Consider the following 15,473-nt stretch of genomic DNA (forward strand, 5'->3'; position numbering starts at 1 on the left):
AATATACAAAGAGAAGAAATTTCAGGTCAGGCAAAAAAAAAAAAAAAAAAAAAAAAAAACTGTGATCACATTGATGTTTATTTTGCAGAGTAATTATATTACAAGTAAGTACTAAGTAATTCACATGCTTGTATACACATTGTTGCTGATGAACATAATTAAAATCACATCACATGTAACACCGACACTATGTGTTACCATCATTTTTGTAGCAGATTTGGCTGATACCATGCATGCAATGCAAATCTTTTTTTTATTTTTATTTTTTTGTTCTTTATTTTACAAAATATTAACAATAATGGAGAACAAAACATGTGTGAAGTTTATTATCTATTGACGAGGCTTGTTGGAAGATTGTGGAACTGACAGAACCACATGCGTCATGGATTTTCATCCATGCTGAAAAATAATCAGCTTGGCTAAAATTATTTGTGACGACTATAAAAAGAAGTCAAAGTTGCTCTTTTCAAGAAAATCTGTTTAATGACAAGAGGTTGTGCTTTAAAATTGTAACATTTCTTGTTGTATTTAAGTCCAAAAAAACTGTCTGCGCCAGATGCATTCACATGTAGAGCAATACGCATGCAACCTCCGAGAAGACTTAGCCTACATTATTACATTATTTACAGTGAATGGACAGCGTCCGTCAATTGATAAAACACACGATCTATCTCATACACAGAGCAATGCAAGTTGGTAAAAAAAAAAAAAAAAAAGAGAAAAGAAAAAACATATACAAAGCATATAAAGAGCGCCGAGGAGAGAAGGTGGCCATGTAGTGTCTGGGATTTCAGTGGTGGAGATGTTGTGTTCGGGGAGGGTCGACTTTGAGCTGACATTGAGAGTGACGGTGTGTGCTTCATGTAACATCTCTGGACGCTCACGGTAGAGGAGCTGCTCCTGTCTCTGGCTCTTTCCCCTGTCCTTCAGCACCACACAACTGGACAGCACCAGACCACCAGACCCTCACTCACCTTTCCCCTCAGGATAGCTGTTTGTCTCACTCGACTTTATGGAAACATTTTGCACTGGTTTGAACAAGTAAAATTCCAAGAGTTGGAATTTGTGAGGAACCCACGGATACGCACCGCCGCAACCAAACTGGCAGGAAAACTGTTCCGGTGTAAGTAGCTCATATTTAACTGCTATAAAACGAGTAATTTTAATGCTTTTGTTTTCGTAGTTTTGTGAAAATCTGAGTTCTATGAAAGTTGAACATCTAAAACGCACTGTTTTTACACGCGTCTGACTGACTTTTAAGCTTTTAAAACGCGAAGTTTGTCGGATGCGTTTTAGTTTTGCGTTTTTTTTAAATCAATATTTTAGTCTCACGCTCATGTATCCCAAATAAAAAAAGGCAACTTGACAGTTTTCAGCGACTTTTTGAGCTCGTATTTCAGCGCGTGCAACTCTGGGCTTTTGCAAACGCGTCGCGCGCTTGGAACTTCGAAATTAGAGATTTCTAAATTAGAATTTGACGAATTTATTCGAACGGTTTGACATAAAGTGTGATCTGTCGTTTGTAGCCTATTCGTGAGAAGATTACCTATTTCAAATCCGCCGTTTGAATAATTTGAATTCAGAAATGCATGCAAATAATTTGCCCTTTCGCAAACCATCACAGAGAAGTTTTAAATAACAGAAATGCACATAATCAGTTATGTAAAAATAGCCTAAACAAATATGTAGCTACAGACGCGCTTTTAACGCCCCGCGGGCTAAACTCACATGCACCAAATTGTATTTTATTTGGCTATGCTATTTCATCTTATTGTATTTAACTGTTTTGTATCTTAATAATATTGCATTGATAAAATGCATGCGACGAACACAATAATGTGTATATCTAAATGCCACTTTCTTTCAATGGTTTCCAGGTCAGTGTCAAGCTTCATTGGCGTTTTTTGACTCTAATCGTTGGTTAATCGAACCGCGAAGCTGCTGTCTACGTGGACCGGTGCTGAACTCTTCCGTCCGACCGCCAGGACCAAACCCAGAGACATGGCCACGAACGGCACCAAAGCCTCCGATGGACACGTGCTAACAGAGGTCAACGAAGCGTCCACCGCCAATGATAAACCAAAAACTTTGGTGGTCAAAGTTCAAAAGAAAAATGACATTCCTGACAGAGAAACGTGGCAGGGGAAATTTGACTTTCTTCTGTCATGTGTTGGCTATGCCATTGGACTTGGCAATGTCTGGAGATTTCCTTATCTATGCGGAAAAAACGGAGGAGGTAAAGAAAAAAAATCCTGGTTGTTCTTACCATTTATTCAACCCCTCGAAACAAACGGAGTAAAAAAAAAAAAAATCTGATTTCACTCAATAACATTTGCGCTGGATATGCGCGATCTTTGGAAGCGCAATCCTCTAAACAGTGGATTTTATAAACGGATGCTTATTTTGAATGTGTCTCATTATATTACTCTTCTGTCTGTATAGGGGCGTTCTTGATTCCCTACTTTTTGACCCTCATATTTGCTGGGGTCCCGTTGTTTCTTCTGGAAACGTCTCTCGGTCAGTACACGTCCATCGGGGGTCTTGGAGTGTGGAAACTGGCCCCTATGTTTAAAGGTAACCAACATGATTAACTACTAAAAACCATGTTTAGATGCGTGTAAATGACGCTGTGTTTCAGTTGCACTGTGTCCTTGTCCAAAAAAAAAAAAAAAAAAAAGATCTGAAATTTGGAGTTATTATAGCACATATGTTTCCGTAGGTGTTGGCCTGGCAGCAGCAGTCCTGTCTTTCTGGCTCAACATTTACTACATAGTCATAATTGCATGGGCAATTTACTATCTGTATAACTCATTCACCACAGTAAGTACATGCGGTCTGGCATCATAATAGCTCATGACACTGACTAGACTAGAACTGACTTGTCCTGTTTACAATGTCCTGTTTCAGGAGCTCCCCTGGAAAACTTGTGATAACCCTTGGAATACAGAAAAATGTTTCTCAAACTACAGCCAGGCGAACACCATCAACATGACGAGCGCCGTCGTGGAGTTCTGGGAGTAAGGGCTTTAAAAAAAAATGTTTTGGTATTCAAGCAACATGCAAACACTTTCCTTTTGTCCTCGGCCGTGTAAAAGAAGCAGTGTTGTTTCTCAAAAATGCGGCTATTGTGCTATTTTTGGCAAACAACCCTAGTTGAATGTTGTGCATCAGCAATTAGACTTGCTCTGTTTGTGGGTTACGTGGGTTGATACATATGCATAATATTCGTCTGCATTCTCTAATAATGTTTATTCTCTCTCAGACGGAACATGCATCAGATGACTGATGGTTTGGAGAAGCCGGGAGAGATCAGACTGCCACTAGCAATAACACTGGCCATCGCCTGGGTCCTGGTCTATTTTTGTATCTGGAAGGGCGTAGGCTGGACTGGAAAGGTAAGCCATTGCACACACACAAAAATTGAATTGTTTCAATTCACATTCATTTGTATAGCGCTTTTCACAATACACATTGTTTCAAAGCAGCTTTACAGAGTCCACATTATGATCAGAGGAAACTGTCACTGTAAAAATGAATGCACTTTAGCTTTATCAAAAAAAAAAATGGGGCAACAGATTACAAGCAATATTATTAATTCAATTTTAACAAATTAGAATTGAGTAATAATTATTCAAATTGATTCCTTAAAAGTAAACCATTTAAAATGAGAAAAACTTCCATTTAAGTCACCATTATGGTGATCAGTGTTTGTTTTAGCTTTCTCCTTCAGTGATTCTGCTTGTTAACATCAGGTGTCTTAATTGATCTTTGACGTTTGTCTGTTATTCAGATATTTTTGTTGAATTTTTTGTAAACTTTACTCGTTTTAAATGGTTAACGTTTAAGGAATAATTTGATTAATTATTACTAATTTGTTCAATTTAATTAAAAATATTGCTTGCAATCTGTTGCCACAGTTTTATTGATTAGATAAAGCGTATTCATTTTTACAGTTATGCCTATCAGAAATGTACATATGAAGAGTTCAGATGCAAAAGCCTCTAAGTGCCATTTGAAATTTTCTTCTAAAATGATCATTTTTATCAAGCTTGTATATTTAAGTTCAGTAATTTCACTTCAAATGGCAATGAAGATTACCTATTAATTGTTATTTAAGTGAAATTACTGAACTTAAATATACAAGCTTGATAAAAATGGTCATTTTAGAAGAAAATTTCAAATGGCATTTAGAGGCTTTTGCATCTCTTCATATACAAATCACAGTTAAATGTACTAATTTAAACAATGTAATAATTTAAGGCAGAAACAATGAGCTCAATGAATTGGATGACGCATTGGTGTATGTTGATTCACAGTTTAAATCGAAAAGACTGAAATTTAAATGTAGGCCCTTTGAGATCACAATCTATGCAAATAATGTTACGCTTCACTTAGCTCTTATCGTTATCGCGCGATATCAAAGCAGACGTGCGTTTTCCTCAAGGCTGTTAATGTGTGTGTTTCAGGTGGTATATTTCTCAGCGACGTACCCGTATTTCATGCTGTTTATCCTGTTCATCCGTGGAGTGACGCTGCCTGGAGCGAAAGAGGGCATTTTGTTCTACATCACGCCCGAGTTCAGCAAGCTGAAAGAATCCGAGGTAGAGCGCTGTGTAATTATCGTAGCGTAACAGACGTGTCCTCACAGGCGTATAATCTGCTGATGTCTCCTCTTAGGTGTGGTTGGACGCTGCCACTCAGATCTTCTTCTCGTACGGCCTGGGTTTGGGCTCTCTCATCGCCCTCGGGAGCTACAACCCGTTCAACAACAATGTTTACAAGTATGCAGCAATTGTAAGATTTATTAAGGGGCATTCAAAATGGCAACTCTAATTTGACCTGTACAGACACTTGCCTACACAAAATGCTTCCTCGGTGTGATAGATAGATAATCTTCTCTTAAGAATAAAGGGTTTTCGCAGTGATGCCATAGAAGAACCCTTTTCGGGTTCCTCATAGAACCTTTCAGTGATCAGTTCTTAAAATAACCGCATTTATGTCGTTTTTTTGCAATGGGTTCTTCATGGAACCATCAATGCCAATAAAGAACCTTTATTTTTGAGAGTGTGGGATACAAAACTAAACCGTTGCTTTCCATGCTTTGGTCTGTTTCTCAGAGATTCTATCATCGTCTGCTGCATCAATTCCTTCACCAGTATGTTCGCTGGATTCGTGATTTTCTCCATCGTAGGTTTCATGGCTCACATCACACAGCGGCCCATAGCAGACGTGGCTGCGTCAGGTAATTATGATGGGTTTCAGCTTGATCACTGGATAAAGACCTTCTTGTTGAAGACACACAGTGTTTTGGCATCTTAGTAGTCAATGAGCAATTATAAGCAGTCTTGCATTTAGTAGCAGTACTGTACAAAACAATGGCGCTTTCCATGAATATGTGCATGGTTTTTGATTTATTTCTGTTGCATCAAAAAAATCATGAATATGGCCTCAATCTTCACGACTGCATCTAATAACCAAAATTAAAATCGTACTAATATGATCTGCCGCACTGTTCAGTTAAAATGTGTTTTTAATTAATAACTAATCGAAATAAGCAAAAAATATAATGTTCAGCTCTGTCCAACATTTCGCACATCAGTCTGTTATATTATTTGGTATATCCATTTACAATATTAACAAAATAACTAAATAACATCTCTTAAAATTGTCATTTAGACCCTTGATTTCCGCAGCATGATATGAAGACACGTGAACAAACTCAATTATGCATTTTGCAAGATCAACCATCAACGCTGCTACCAAAATAATATAATAATAATAATAATCGGAAACAAATATATTCTTTTAAATGACTACATTTTGATAATGAATTGCTTATTTAATAAAATAAAAGAAATAGAAAATATTGAATGCAACAATAATATGAAATTACCAAGCGTTTTTAGTAACAAGAGTTGCAAATATTGCAAACCTCGTAAAATGCATTGTAAATAAAACGTCTATTTTTAATACTTAGTGTGAGGTTTATAAATACGATCAATAATTTCTAGCGGTTAACCATCTCAACAAATATTTGATGAATAAAACTGTGCAAAGTGCTGCGCATAAAATTGACCATTACTAGAGATTCATTTTTTGATTGGTATATTACTTTTGGCTTTAATAAGTGGAATAACAAAGGAATATCAGAAATAAAGTAATTAATTATAAATCAAACCGGGAACATGCAGGAGATAACAGGAACAGTTATCATTCATCCATAACATACGCTGTAAAAAAAATATTTTTTTATGATTTGTTCTTTTCTAAAATCAACTTAAATAATTTATGTGGTTCAGACAACATAATAAAGCAATGAATTTATAGTATGCACAAGAAATTCAATGTGTATAACATTTTATTTTGATTAATTGCATTTTGAAAAAAAATAAATTATTGGATTTATTGCATTTTGGGGGGGGAAACGATCTGTTTTTATAATAAATCTTTGGAAATCAAAACCTGGATTTCATTTTTTTATTGTTATTATAACCTACAAATGCTATGAGAAAATTTGAAACCGAAAATAGTGGTTTTCATCTTCCCATTTTCTTGCTAAAGAAAACACAGTTTTACTCAAATTCATCAAAATGGATTTATAGCGTTTTGGAACCAAACTCTTCATATGTATAGTTTATGATGATTAAATCAATCTCCGTCATTGTATTAACTCAATTTTTCTATTTCAATGAACTTAAAATTAAGGCAACCAGATTACTTCATTTTTAAGTTAAACCAACTATGTTTTTTTTTTTAACAGTGACAATACCAGGTTTTAAATACACAGGGATAAATAACATAACCAGAAACACAATCAAATACCATGAAGACAATCTTGCAAAGAACACGGTGAAAGCAAACACAAAAGGGATCATATATGTATGTCACAGCTGTATTCCTGGTAGTCTAGGCCATCACACGGATGGAAAAGGCATTAAGCGTGTTTTGTTCTCCAGGGCCGGGTCTGGCGTTCCTGGCCTATCCGGAGGCCGTCACACAGTTACCCATCTCACCACTCTGGGCTATTCTCTTCTTCTCCATGTTGCTCATGCTTGGCATTGACAGTCAGGTAAAGAACATGCTTTACACTTGCACACTACCGTACATGCGTTTACATGCATGCACATATGGCCTAGTCATTCTACATCTCTTTGAAGAAGCCTTTCATAACTAAGCTAGAGAAAGGGATGTACTTCATTTATTTTTCATTTATGTCAAATTATATCTTTTAATGAACTGTGATACTGTAAATATACCATACTTTTAGTATAAATGTTCACTTCTCTAGCCCTTAAAATCACAGCTGGTGTAACCTAATGTCCTAAAGGGATAGTTCACACAAAAAGATATTTTTTATAGGGTGTGACGATACCCTTGTGTCACAATTCGATATAAATCATAATACTGAACTTATTTCGATACTCCAAGACATATGGTAAAAGGTTAAAAAAATATATGTATTGTTGATTAAAATGCTGAATTTGATTGTGGGTTTAAATGAATAGTCTTGAACTCAAAGTACAGGGCAATAGAGACACCAGAATAACAATATTCATGATTCTGAAGCTGAAAATACTGAATTATTTTAGATTAATATGCTTTGTCACTGACTAGATATATTTAAAACAATGTAGGACACTTTTACTGGTAACATCAGACATTTGGTATTATCAGGACCCACAAATATCCCCCCTTTACATTATAATACATTATAATCGACATTATATATAGTAGTTTAATGTGGTACTGACACTAAAACTCACTAAAATTCAGTAATTTTTATTTCAGGGGGAGTATCCACGATACATATTGTCGTTGCGATATATTGGGGCACGATTACACCCCTACCCCTACTTGATGATATCTGAGAAATTATTGTCCATTTATTGACAGTCTACGCAACTACCACTTTCAAACCTTAGAAAGATTGTAAATGCATCGTTGAAGTAACACATGTGACTCCAGTGGTTTAACCTCAATTTAATTTTATTTTTTTTATTTTTTTTTTTATTTAAAAAAAAAAAACAAAAAAAAAAACACAGAGAACAGAAAATTTTAACCTCAATTTTAGGAAGCGACGCATTTGTTTGTGCAAAAAAACATAATTTACCACTTTATGTACAAAATATTAATCACAAACGTACAATCACAAGTTGATGCGAGAGAAGACGTTGTGTGAACTCTCATTGGAGATTAATATTGTGTAAACAAAGAACTGAAAATAATGTAAATGTGTGTACCTTGAAATGAAATGTAAGCCGCTTTGGATAAAAGCATCTGCCAATAAATGTAAAGTGGTAAATTATGGTTGTGTGTGTGTGCACAGACAACTCATATAAAATTGGAGTTAAAACACTGGAGTAACTTGGATTATTTTCAGGATGCATTCATTTACTACCTCACCTAAAGTGGTAGTTGCGTAGCCTGTCAATGGAGGGACAGAAATCTCTTAGGTTTCATTGAAAAGATCTCCATTGTGTTTCAAAGATCTTGAAACGACATGAGGGAAAGTAATTAATAACAAAACATTCATTTTTTTGGGTGAACTGTCCCTTTAATGTGACGCATGATGATATTCAGAATTCAGACAGTATTTATGACTTGAATAAAACCAGTTTATTTAGAGATGATCAACTCAAGCACATGTTCAGGTCATGACCAAATCAAACCTGTCTTAATCTCCATATATCTCTATGTTGTGTGTAGTTCTGTACGGTGGAGGGCTTCATCACGGCTCTTGTGGACGAGTTTCCCCGTGTGTTACGAGGAAGACGAGAGATCTTCATCGCTGGCGTCTGCCTGGTGTCGTATCTGATCGGCCTGTCAAACATCACACAGGTTAATGCACACATCTCATCTTTACACCCGTTTCACATCGAGAGCTGGAGGCCGGTGTTATTCTGAACCGTGTAACGGGATATATGGTAAAAATACATAAACGGCAGGATAAGAGCTCTCGAAGCTGCATTAATAGGACAGAAGCATTTGAGTGTTTTTTTGCTGGGATATGTGATGAGTCTGAAGTGTTCAACCACTATATAACCTCAAACTGTTATATAAAAGCAAGTGAAGACACTGTAAAAAAAAAGGCAATCAATTATTATTATTTAATAGATAATAAAGTTAATAAAAACGCTATGTATCTAGATGAAACTTAAGGGTAAAATTAGATGATGTACAGGAAAGTAATGGAATTGTCTTTTAAAGTCAGCATAAATGTATAGAAATCCACAATGCACTTTAACTTGCAATGATCCAGTCCATTTCTATTGAGTTTTTTTCTTCGTGAACAGGCAGCTTAACTTAGAAAGCTTCACATTACAGAAGTAAAATGGTTTGTTATCATCATTTCCTGTAGAATTAAGCATGTGACAATACAGAAACTCACTAAGTTGCTCCGTTGGATATGCATTAATGCTCAATCCTCATCCATATACATTTCATGTGACTCAAAAAAGCAGAGAAGAGAAAGCTTGCTTTGCTAATTCCCATTGCTGTTACCATGTATCAAGCGCATTTGAAACCCGCAAACACTGCTATCGAGACGAGAGAGTGCTTTTCTAAACCCATCTGATCCGCATGGCTTGCTAACCAAGGCGATTCTTCTCTCGACAGGGTGGTCTCTACGTGTTCAAACTGTTCGACTACTATTCTGCCAGTGGAATGTGTTTGCTGTTCCTGGTATTCTTTGAATGCGTCTCCATATCCTGGTTCTATGGTAAATATGGCAAAAAATCCACATCGCCGAGAAGCATGATCTGACATTTAACATGCATTTTAAAATATTTGTTGAAAATGAACGTCATTTATAAAGTGTTAATATGTTAATCTGTTTATCATCGAAATCCAGGAATGCTTTGCTCATAGGTTTTTGTAATTATTAATTCATTTGCTTTTTATTCGTCACATCCAGACATAACACACAGCGCATGCTAATTATTATCACAGATAATATAATTCATGCTAATCTCGCTGCCAGACTCATTTCCACACTCAGTTGATTTGAATAAATATGAACCTGTAGAATCTTAATTGTTGTGCATGGCAGGCTTGATTATGCAAACTACAGCCCTATTCTCTATTTGCATTCATAAAGCGAGGCGCAGACCTCCAGTAATCCTCCACAAACTCATGCATTGGAACTAGGGCATTTTTCACGAATATTGAATTCGAATATATAAGCTCATAGAAATCGAACATTCGAATATTTGATTATTTAGGCGTATAACTATAAAAGATGTTCACGTTCAAGATGTATTCATCAAGTTTTTGTCGCCATTTCTGAACAAGTTTCCGATTAGCCAATATACACAACAAGCTTACATTGTAGGGCTTTCAAACGATTAATCGCGATTAATCGCGTCCAAAATAAAAGTTTGTGTTTACATAATTTATGTGGGTGAACTGTGTATAATTATTTTGTATATATATAAATACACACACATGCATGTATATTTAAGAAAAAAATATTATTTATATATAAAAAAATCTTTTATTTATATATAATATGTAAATCTATATACAGTATATACATGAAAATATTTCTTAAATATATACAAGCATGTGTGTGCATTTATATATATATATATATATATATATATATATATAATATATATTATACACAGTGCACCCACATATATTATGTAAATACAAACTTTTATTTTGGATGCGATTAATCGCGATTAATCGCGATTAATCGCGATTAATCGTTTGACAGCCCTACAATGTAAGCTTGTTGTATATATCGGCTAATCGGAAACTTGTTCAGAAATGGCGACAAAAACTTGATGAATACATCTCGAACTTTTGTTTTGGATGCGATTAATCGCGATTAATCGTTTGACAGACCTACAAGTTTTTTTTTTAAACACACTCCACAGCGCCACCCAATATGACTGCGAGTTTTAGTGCTTGGGATTTATCATGGATTTACAACCAGCAAAGCAATGTAGTAAAATGTGAATAGTACTTTTATTTTTCGAATAATAATGACAAGGGCTGTAACAATATATCGTAATACAAAAATTCAACAATATATATTGTGGATATTTTTTAATTATGTATTGTGTATAGTAAAAATCACTATGTGAGAAAATTCCAGTCTTCAGAGTTTGTGTCAGTACTACATTAAACTACTATATATAATGTTGAATATATTGTATAATAATGCAATATATTTGTATGATAATGCCATTGTTTTAAATATAGTCAGTGACAGTGAAAGCATATTCGTCTAAAAGAATTCAGTATTTTCATCTTCAGAATCATGATTGTCCTGTGCTTTGGGTTTCAAGTCCAAGACTATTCATTTACACACACAATGTAACACCAAATAGCATTTTAATCAACAGAATAATAAACAAACAGTTGTTTTTTTTTTTTTGTTAACCTTTTACCATGTGTCTTGGAGTATCGCAATAATATCGTATCGTGATCATGTGATATGTATCGAATCATGTATTTTACACGATATTTACAGATTGAATATTCATCCACACCCCAATTGTAACCGTATAACTCGCCTCTCAATTCGTATGTTGTGCCTGTTGCAGGTGTCAATAAATTCTACGGCAATATTGAGGAGATGATTGGCTACCAGCCCTGCATTTGGTGGAAGCTGTGCTGGGTCTTTTTCACTCCTTTGATTGTGGGGGTAAGTTGACTCACTTTGTGCACCGGAAGCATTTTCGAGATGAAATTTCAGACTGACTGTTTGTTCCTTCTGTCGTAGGGTGTGTTCATCTTCAGCGCGGTTCAGATGGTCCCGCTCAAACTCAACAATTACGTGTTCCCGAAGTGGGGGCAAGGCGTGGGCTGGTGCATGGCTCTGTCATCCATGGTTCTTATCCCGGGATACATGGGTTACATGTTCCTCACCCTGAAGGGCACATATAAAGAGGTATCGCTACCGTTCGCATGTCCTCGCAGCCACAGGTGCGAGTGTCAGGGAACATGAAAGTATCTCCACTGACGACAGTGGGGTAAATGATTCAGATTGCATGCATTAATAATGCAGATGTTCCAGCATGGGGCGAAGCATGCACCGTTTCTATTTCGTGGCTATTGGATTCATTCTAATTGCGTCAATTAGTCTTCACATTTTGCCATTTGAGCATGCAATCAACGACTTGGACTGATTGTAGAAATGAGAGATTTTGCTGAAGGTGTTTTTCAGTACCTCGGGTTTGTAAGACTGGTGATTAGGAGCACAGAGCACCGATCTCAATTCACTGTGGTCGTAGCTTATGATAATCCTGACACACTATTTTGGATTTGGCTTCAATTGCATCCTAATTGTACCAATCAAGGTCATGATTTCTGCTTTCACTCTTGCATTTGTACGTTCTTTGCTGTACAATCTAAAAAATCCTAAAAAGGTTTGGGTCAAATACAACCCGATCTCACGGGAATTCGTACAAATTTTACGAGGTGGCTAAATCGTACATATTTTACGAACTGGCCAATTCGTATGAATTCGTACGAATGACCTACCCCTGACCCCGCCCCTAAACATAACCGTCACGTGGGTTTAGACAAATCGTACGAATTCGTGCGAGTGAGGTCGTATGAATTAGTACGAATTAGCCATTTTGAATCACTCATACGAATTCGTACGAATTGGTCGTGAGATAGCGTAGGGATAAAACCCAACCTTTGGTTTAAACATTTTTATTTAAAAATGAATCCGGCAACACTTCATCCACTAATACTAACGCTTTATTTTCTCTTTACTTATTATATACACTCTAAAAAATGCTGGGTTGTTTTAACCCAATTTTGGGTCAAATATGGACAAACCCTGCCATTGTGTTACAGTTACATTTTTAACCCAATGATTGAGTTTGTCCATATTTAACCCAAAATTGGGTTAAAATAACGCAGCATTTTTTTTTTTTTTTTAGAGTGTATCGATTTAAATAAATAACTGCATTAGACTAAACTGGGAAGTATGCACTTGCATATTGTTGTCCTAATGTTAGGTCAACAGTTTCTATTGCTTTCCTCATTTTATCCATAGCGTCTGCTAAATGATTAAATGTAAATGTAAATCAATGGTTGGGTTTGTCCATATTTGCCCCAATGGGTTCAAACAACCCAGCATTTTTTTGGTTCATCAATCCATCAATCCCACAAAGGATTTTGGAGTGTAGTTTGCCAGTCCAGAAATGGCAGCTGACGACTTTCCTTCTCGTTTGCAGCGACTTCGGATAATGATCCAGCCCACAGCATTGGTTCGGACTCAAGAGAACGGACCCGAACAACAACCGGAAAACCCCATCCCAGCCAACGACGAGGCCTACATCTAACCACCATCCTCCCGCTTCACCCGAATTATCAAAGGTCAGCGTTCAGAGAGAGAATTAAAGAGTCGATCACAACCAAGGACTTCCATGTCTAAAGTATATTCACCTACCTCCGAGGGAACACCAACCTGATTACAGTGAAATTTTTTTGGTACATATATATATATATACGTATGGTCTAAAAAATCTATCCGGCAATGTTCTATGGTTAATCTGTATTTCATATGCAAGATATTAGTCTTTCTAGAAAACAAAACAAAGGGTCACAGTGTAAGCACAGGATATAAATGATAATTCAAGATTTGGCATCCCAATGTAATTCCAACAGCACAGTGTTAATTTGATATTACATGTAATTAATGTATTAAAATGCAGTTGTAGGTTAGAATCGAATTGTATCTGATTGTATCTGAAAAAAAAAAAATTATATATATATACTATATCTATATAGCTATATAAAAGAAGAGAGTAAGAATATGGGAGTGTGCAACGGGCCGAGACTGAACCTTGGACGTCAAGGTTAAATAGCCAGGATACACTTTTCAAGACTTTACAGTATCAAACACAGCCCTTTTCTCCCGTTTACCCCTCGGGCGAAACCCTGACAAGCACAAGACCAGTATGGATTTGGGTTTACAAACGCCCCGGGCCGTCATCCATTACCAGCCGCGGGGGCAAATTGACGTCAAAAAAGACTGTTACTATTTTTTTTTCTTATTTTTTTTCTAAGACAAAAAATAACTTTGTATGTGTTTTTTAGAATCATTTTAGTACATGTTTTCTATGTGAGAGTAAGAAGGACCAAATTCATGTTTATGCTACTGACAGATCTGAAAAACTGTTTTGCGTCGCGCCGTATCACTGCACAGGGTCCGAAAAAAAAAACGTTTTTGGGGCAGACGTACCCCGCCAAACCACTGTTAATCCTGCTCACCACATTTGCGTGCCACTCCTCAGGAAAAAAATGGCGAAAGTGACCAAAATTTGCTCTCCTGGATCGAAAACGATTATAGCTGTGAGCAGCCTTCAGCGAATAATCAGTCCTGAGCAGAAGCTATAGTCTGTTGCCATGGTTTCTAGGGTCATTTTTTTTCAGACATCGTTGAAAACCAGCACTATGTGTCAAAAACAGACAAAGCCGTCGTTCGAATGAGGAAAATGTAAAGGAAAATTATGTTCTTTTTAAATCTACGGACTAGTTAGGCAATAAAACATTTACATGAAGTAATATAAAGGCATATACGTGTGTGTTTGTGTGTGTGTGTGTGTGGGCGTGTGTGAGACAGACAGAGAGAAGTGAGTGTTTTATTTCCACTGTTTTATTTTGAAATGCCACTGGTGAAAAGCACAAAGCTTTAAGTTCACAAGCCACAAAGGTATCTGAAAACGAACACTGTAAGTTTGCTTCTACGGCAGCTACATGTGACAGAGATCTGGATTAATTATTCGATTTATTCTCTGCAAGACGTCTGATGAAAATGTGCAATCAATAAGAGATTTTTTTTTTTTTTTTGTGAAATTGTATAAATTTACCATTCATCAGATTTCTCTCTGAAACAATGTTGTAAAACTGTAACGTGTAAAAGTACCTGTGGATGTCCGTTTTGAGGTTTTTGTCTTGTTGAAGAACCTTATATTATTTGCTGTTTACTGCAATAATGCATCGATCTCAGAAACTAAAGCACATATCTTTATGAAATGTAAAAAAGAATAGTAATAACAAATGAATAACAATGATGGAAGATTATAAGAGAATAGATAATATGTCTAGTCGAACAAAATATTGTTTTGTATATTTCTAACTGTTTGGGCCTAATGTAAAATATTCTATGTAAAGAAAAATATATATATATATAATAAATGTCTTTAGATGGTGTTATATAAAAGCATGATTGCCATATGTTATCTGATTTAAAAAAAAATAAAGTATTATAGATTATAGAGAATGTGTGCTTTATGTCTTGTGTCAAATAATTGGTGCTTGTCAAAATTTAAATTTATGGTTAAGTTAGTTTAATTCAAAAATAAAAATAAAAAAGTATCATTTTCTCTTGTTATGACATTGCAAAATCAATTTTAAAAAGGAGCAGAAGTGTTTGAGTGAACAAACATTAAAGCTTTGATCATTAAAAATGAAATATAAACAAGCGATTTCTAGTTTTTAAGTGT

General features: G+C 35.7%; 1 protein-coding gene across 1 annotated transcript; it reads left to right on the forward strand.

Moving 5' to 3' along the window:
- Window positions 1-785: 785 nt before the first annotated feature.
- On the forward strand, window positions 786-13,731 carry slc6a1b (solute carrier family 6 member 1b). The gene is made up of 15 exons (XM_039648611.2): window positions 786-1,123; window positions 1,878-2,236; window positions 2,443-2,574; window positions 2,720-2,820; window positions 2,908-3,017; window positions 3,263-3,395; window positions 4,467-4,601; window positions 4,678-4,781; window positions 5,118-5,242; window positions 6,957-7,069; window positions 8,707-8,838; window positions 9,616-9,718; window positions 11,553-11,653; window positions 11,732-11,899; window positions 13,200-13,731. Exons 2-15 carry the CDS (start codon window positions 2,002-2,004, stop codon window positions 13,305-13,307), a joined length of 1,800 nt encoding a protein of 599 aa, XP_039504545.2. The 5' UTR covers window positions 786-1,123; window positions 1,878-2,001; the 3' UTR covers window positions 13,308-13,731.
- Window positions 13,732-15,473: the final 1,742 nt, after the last annotated feature.

The sequence above is a fragment of the Pimephales promelas genome, chromosome 21 (genome assembly GCF_988280905.1).
Source record: "Pimephales promelas chromosome 21, fPimPro1.hap1.1, whole genome shotgun sequence".
NCBI classification, from domain to species: domain Eukaryota; kingdom Metazoa; phylum Chordata; class Actinopteri; order Cypriniformes; family Leuciscidae; genus Pimephales; species Pimephales promelas.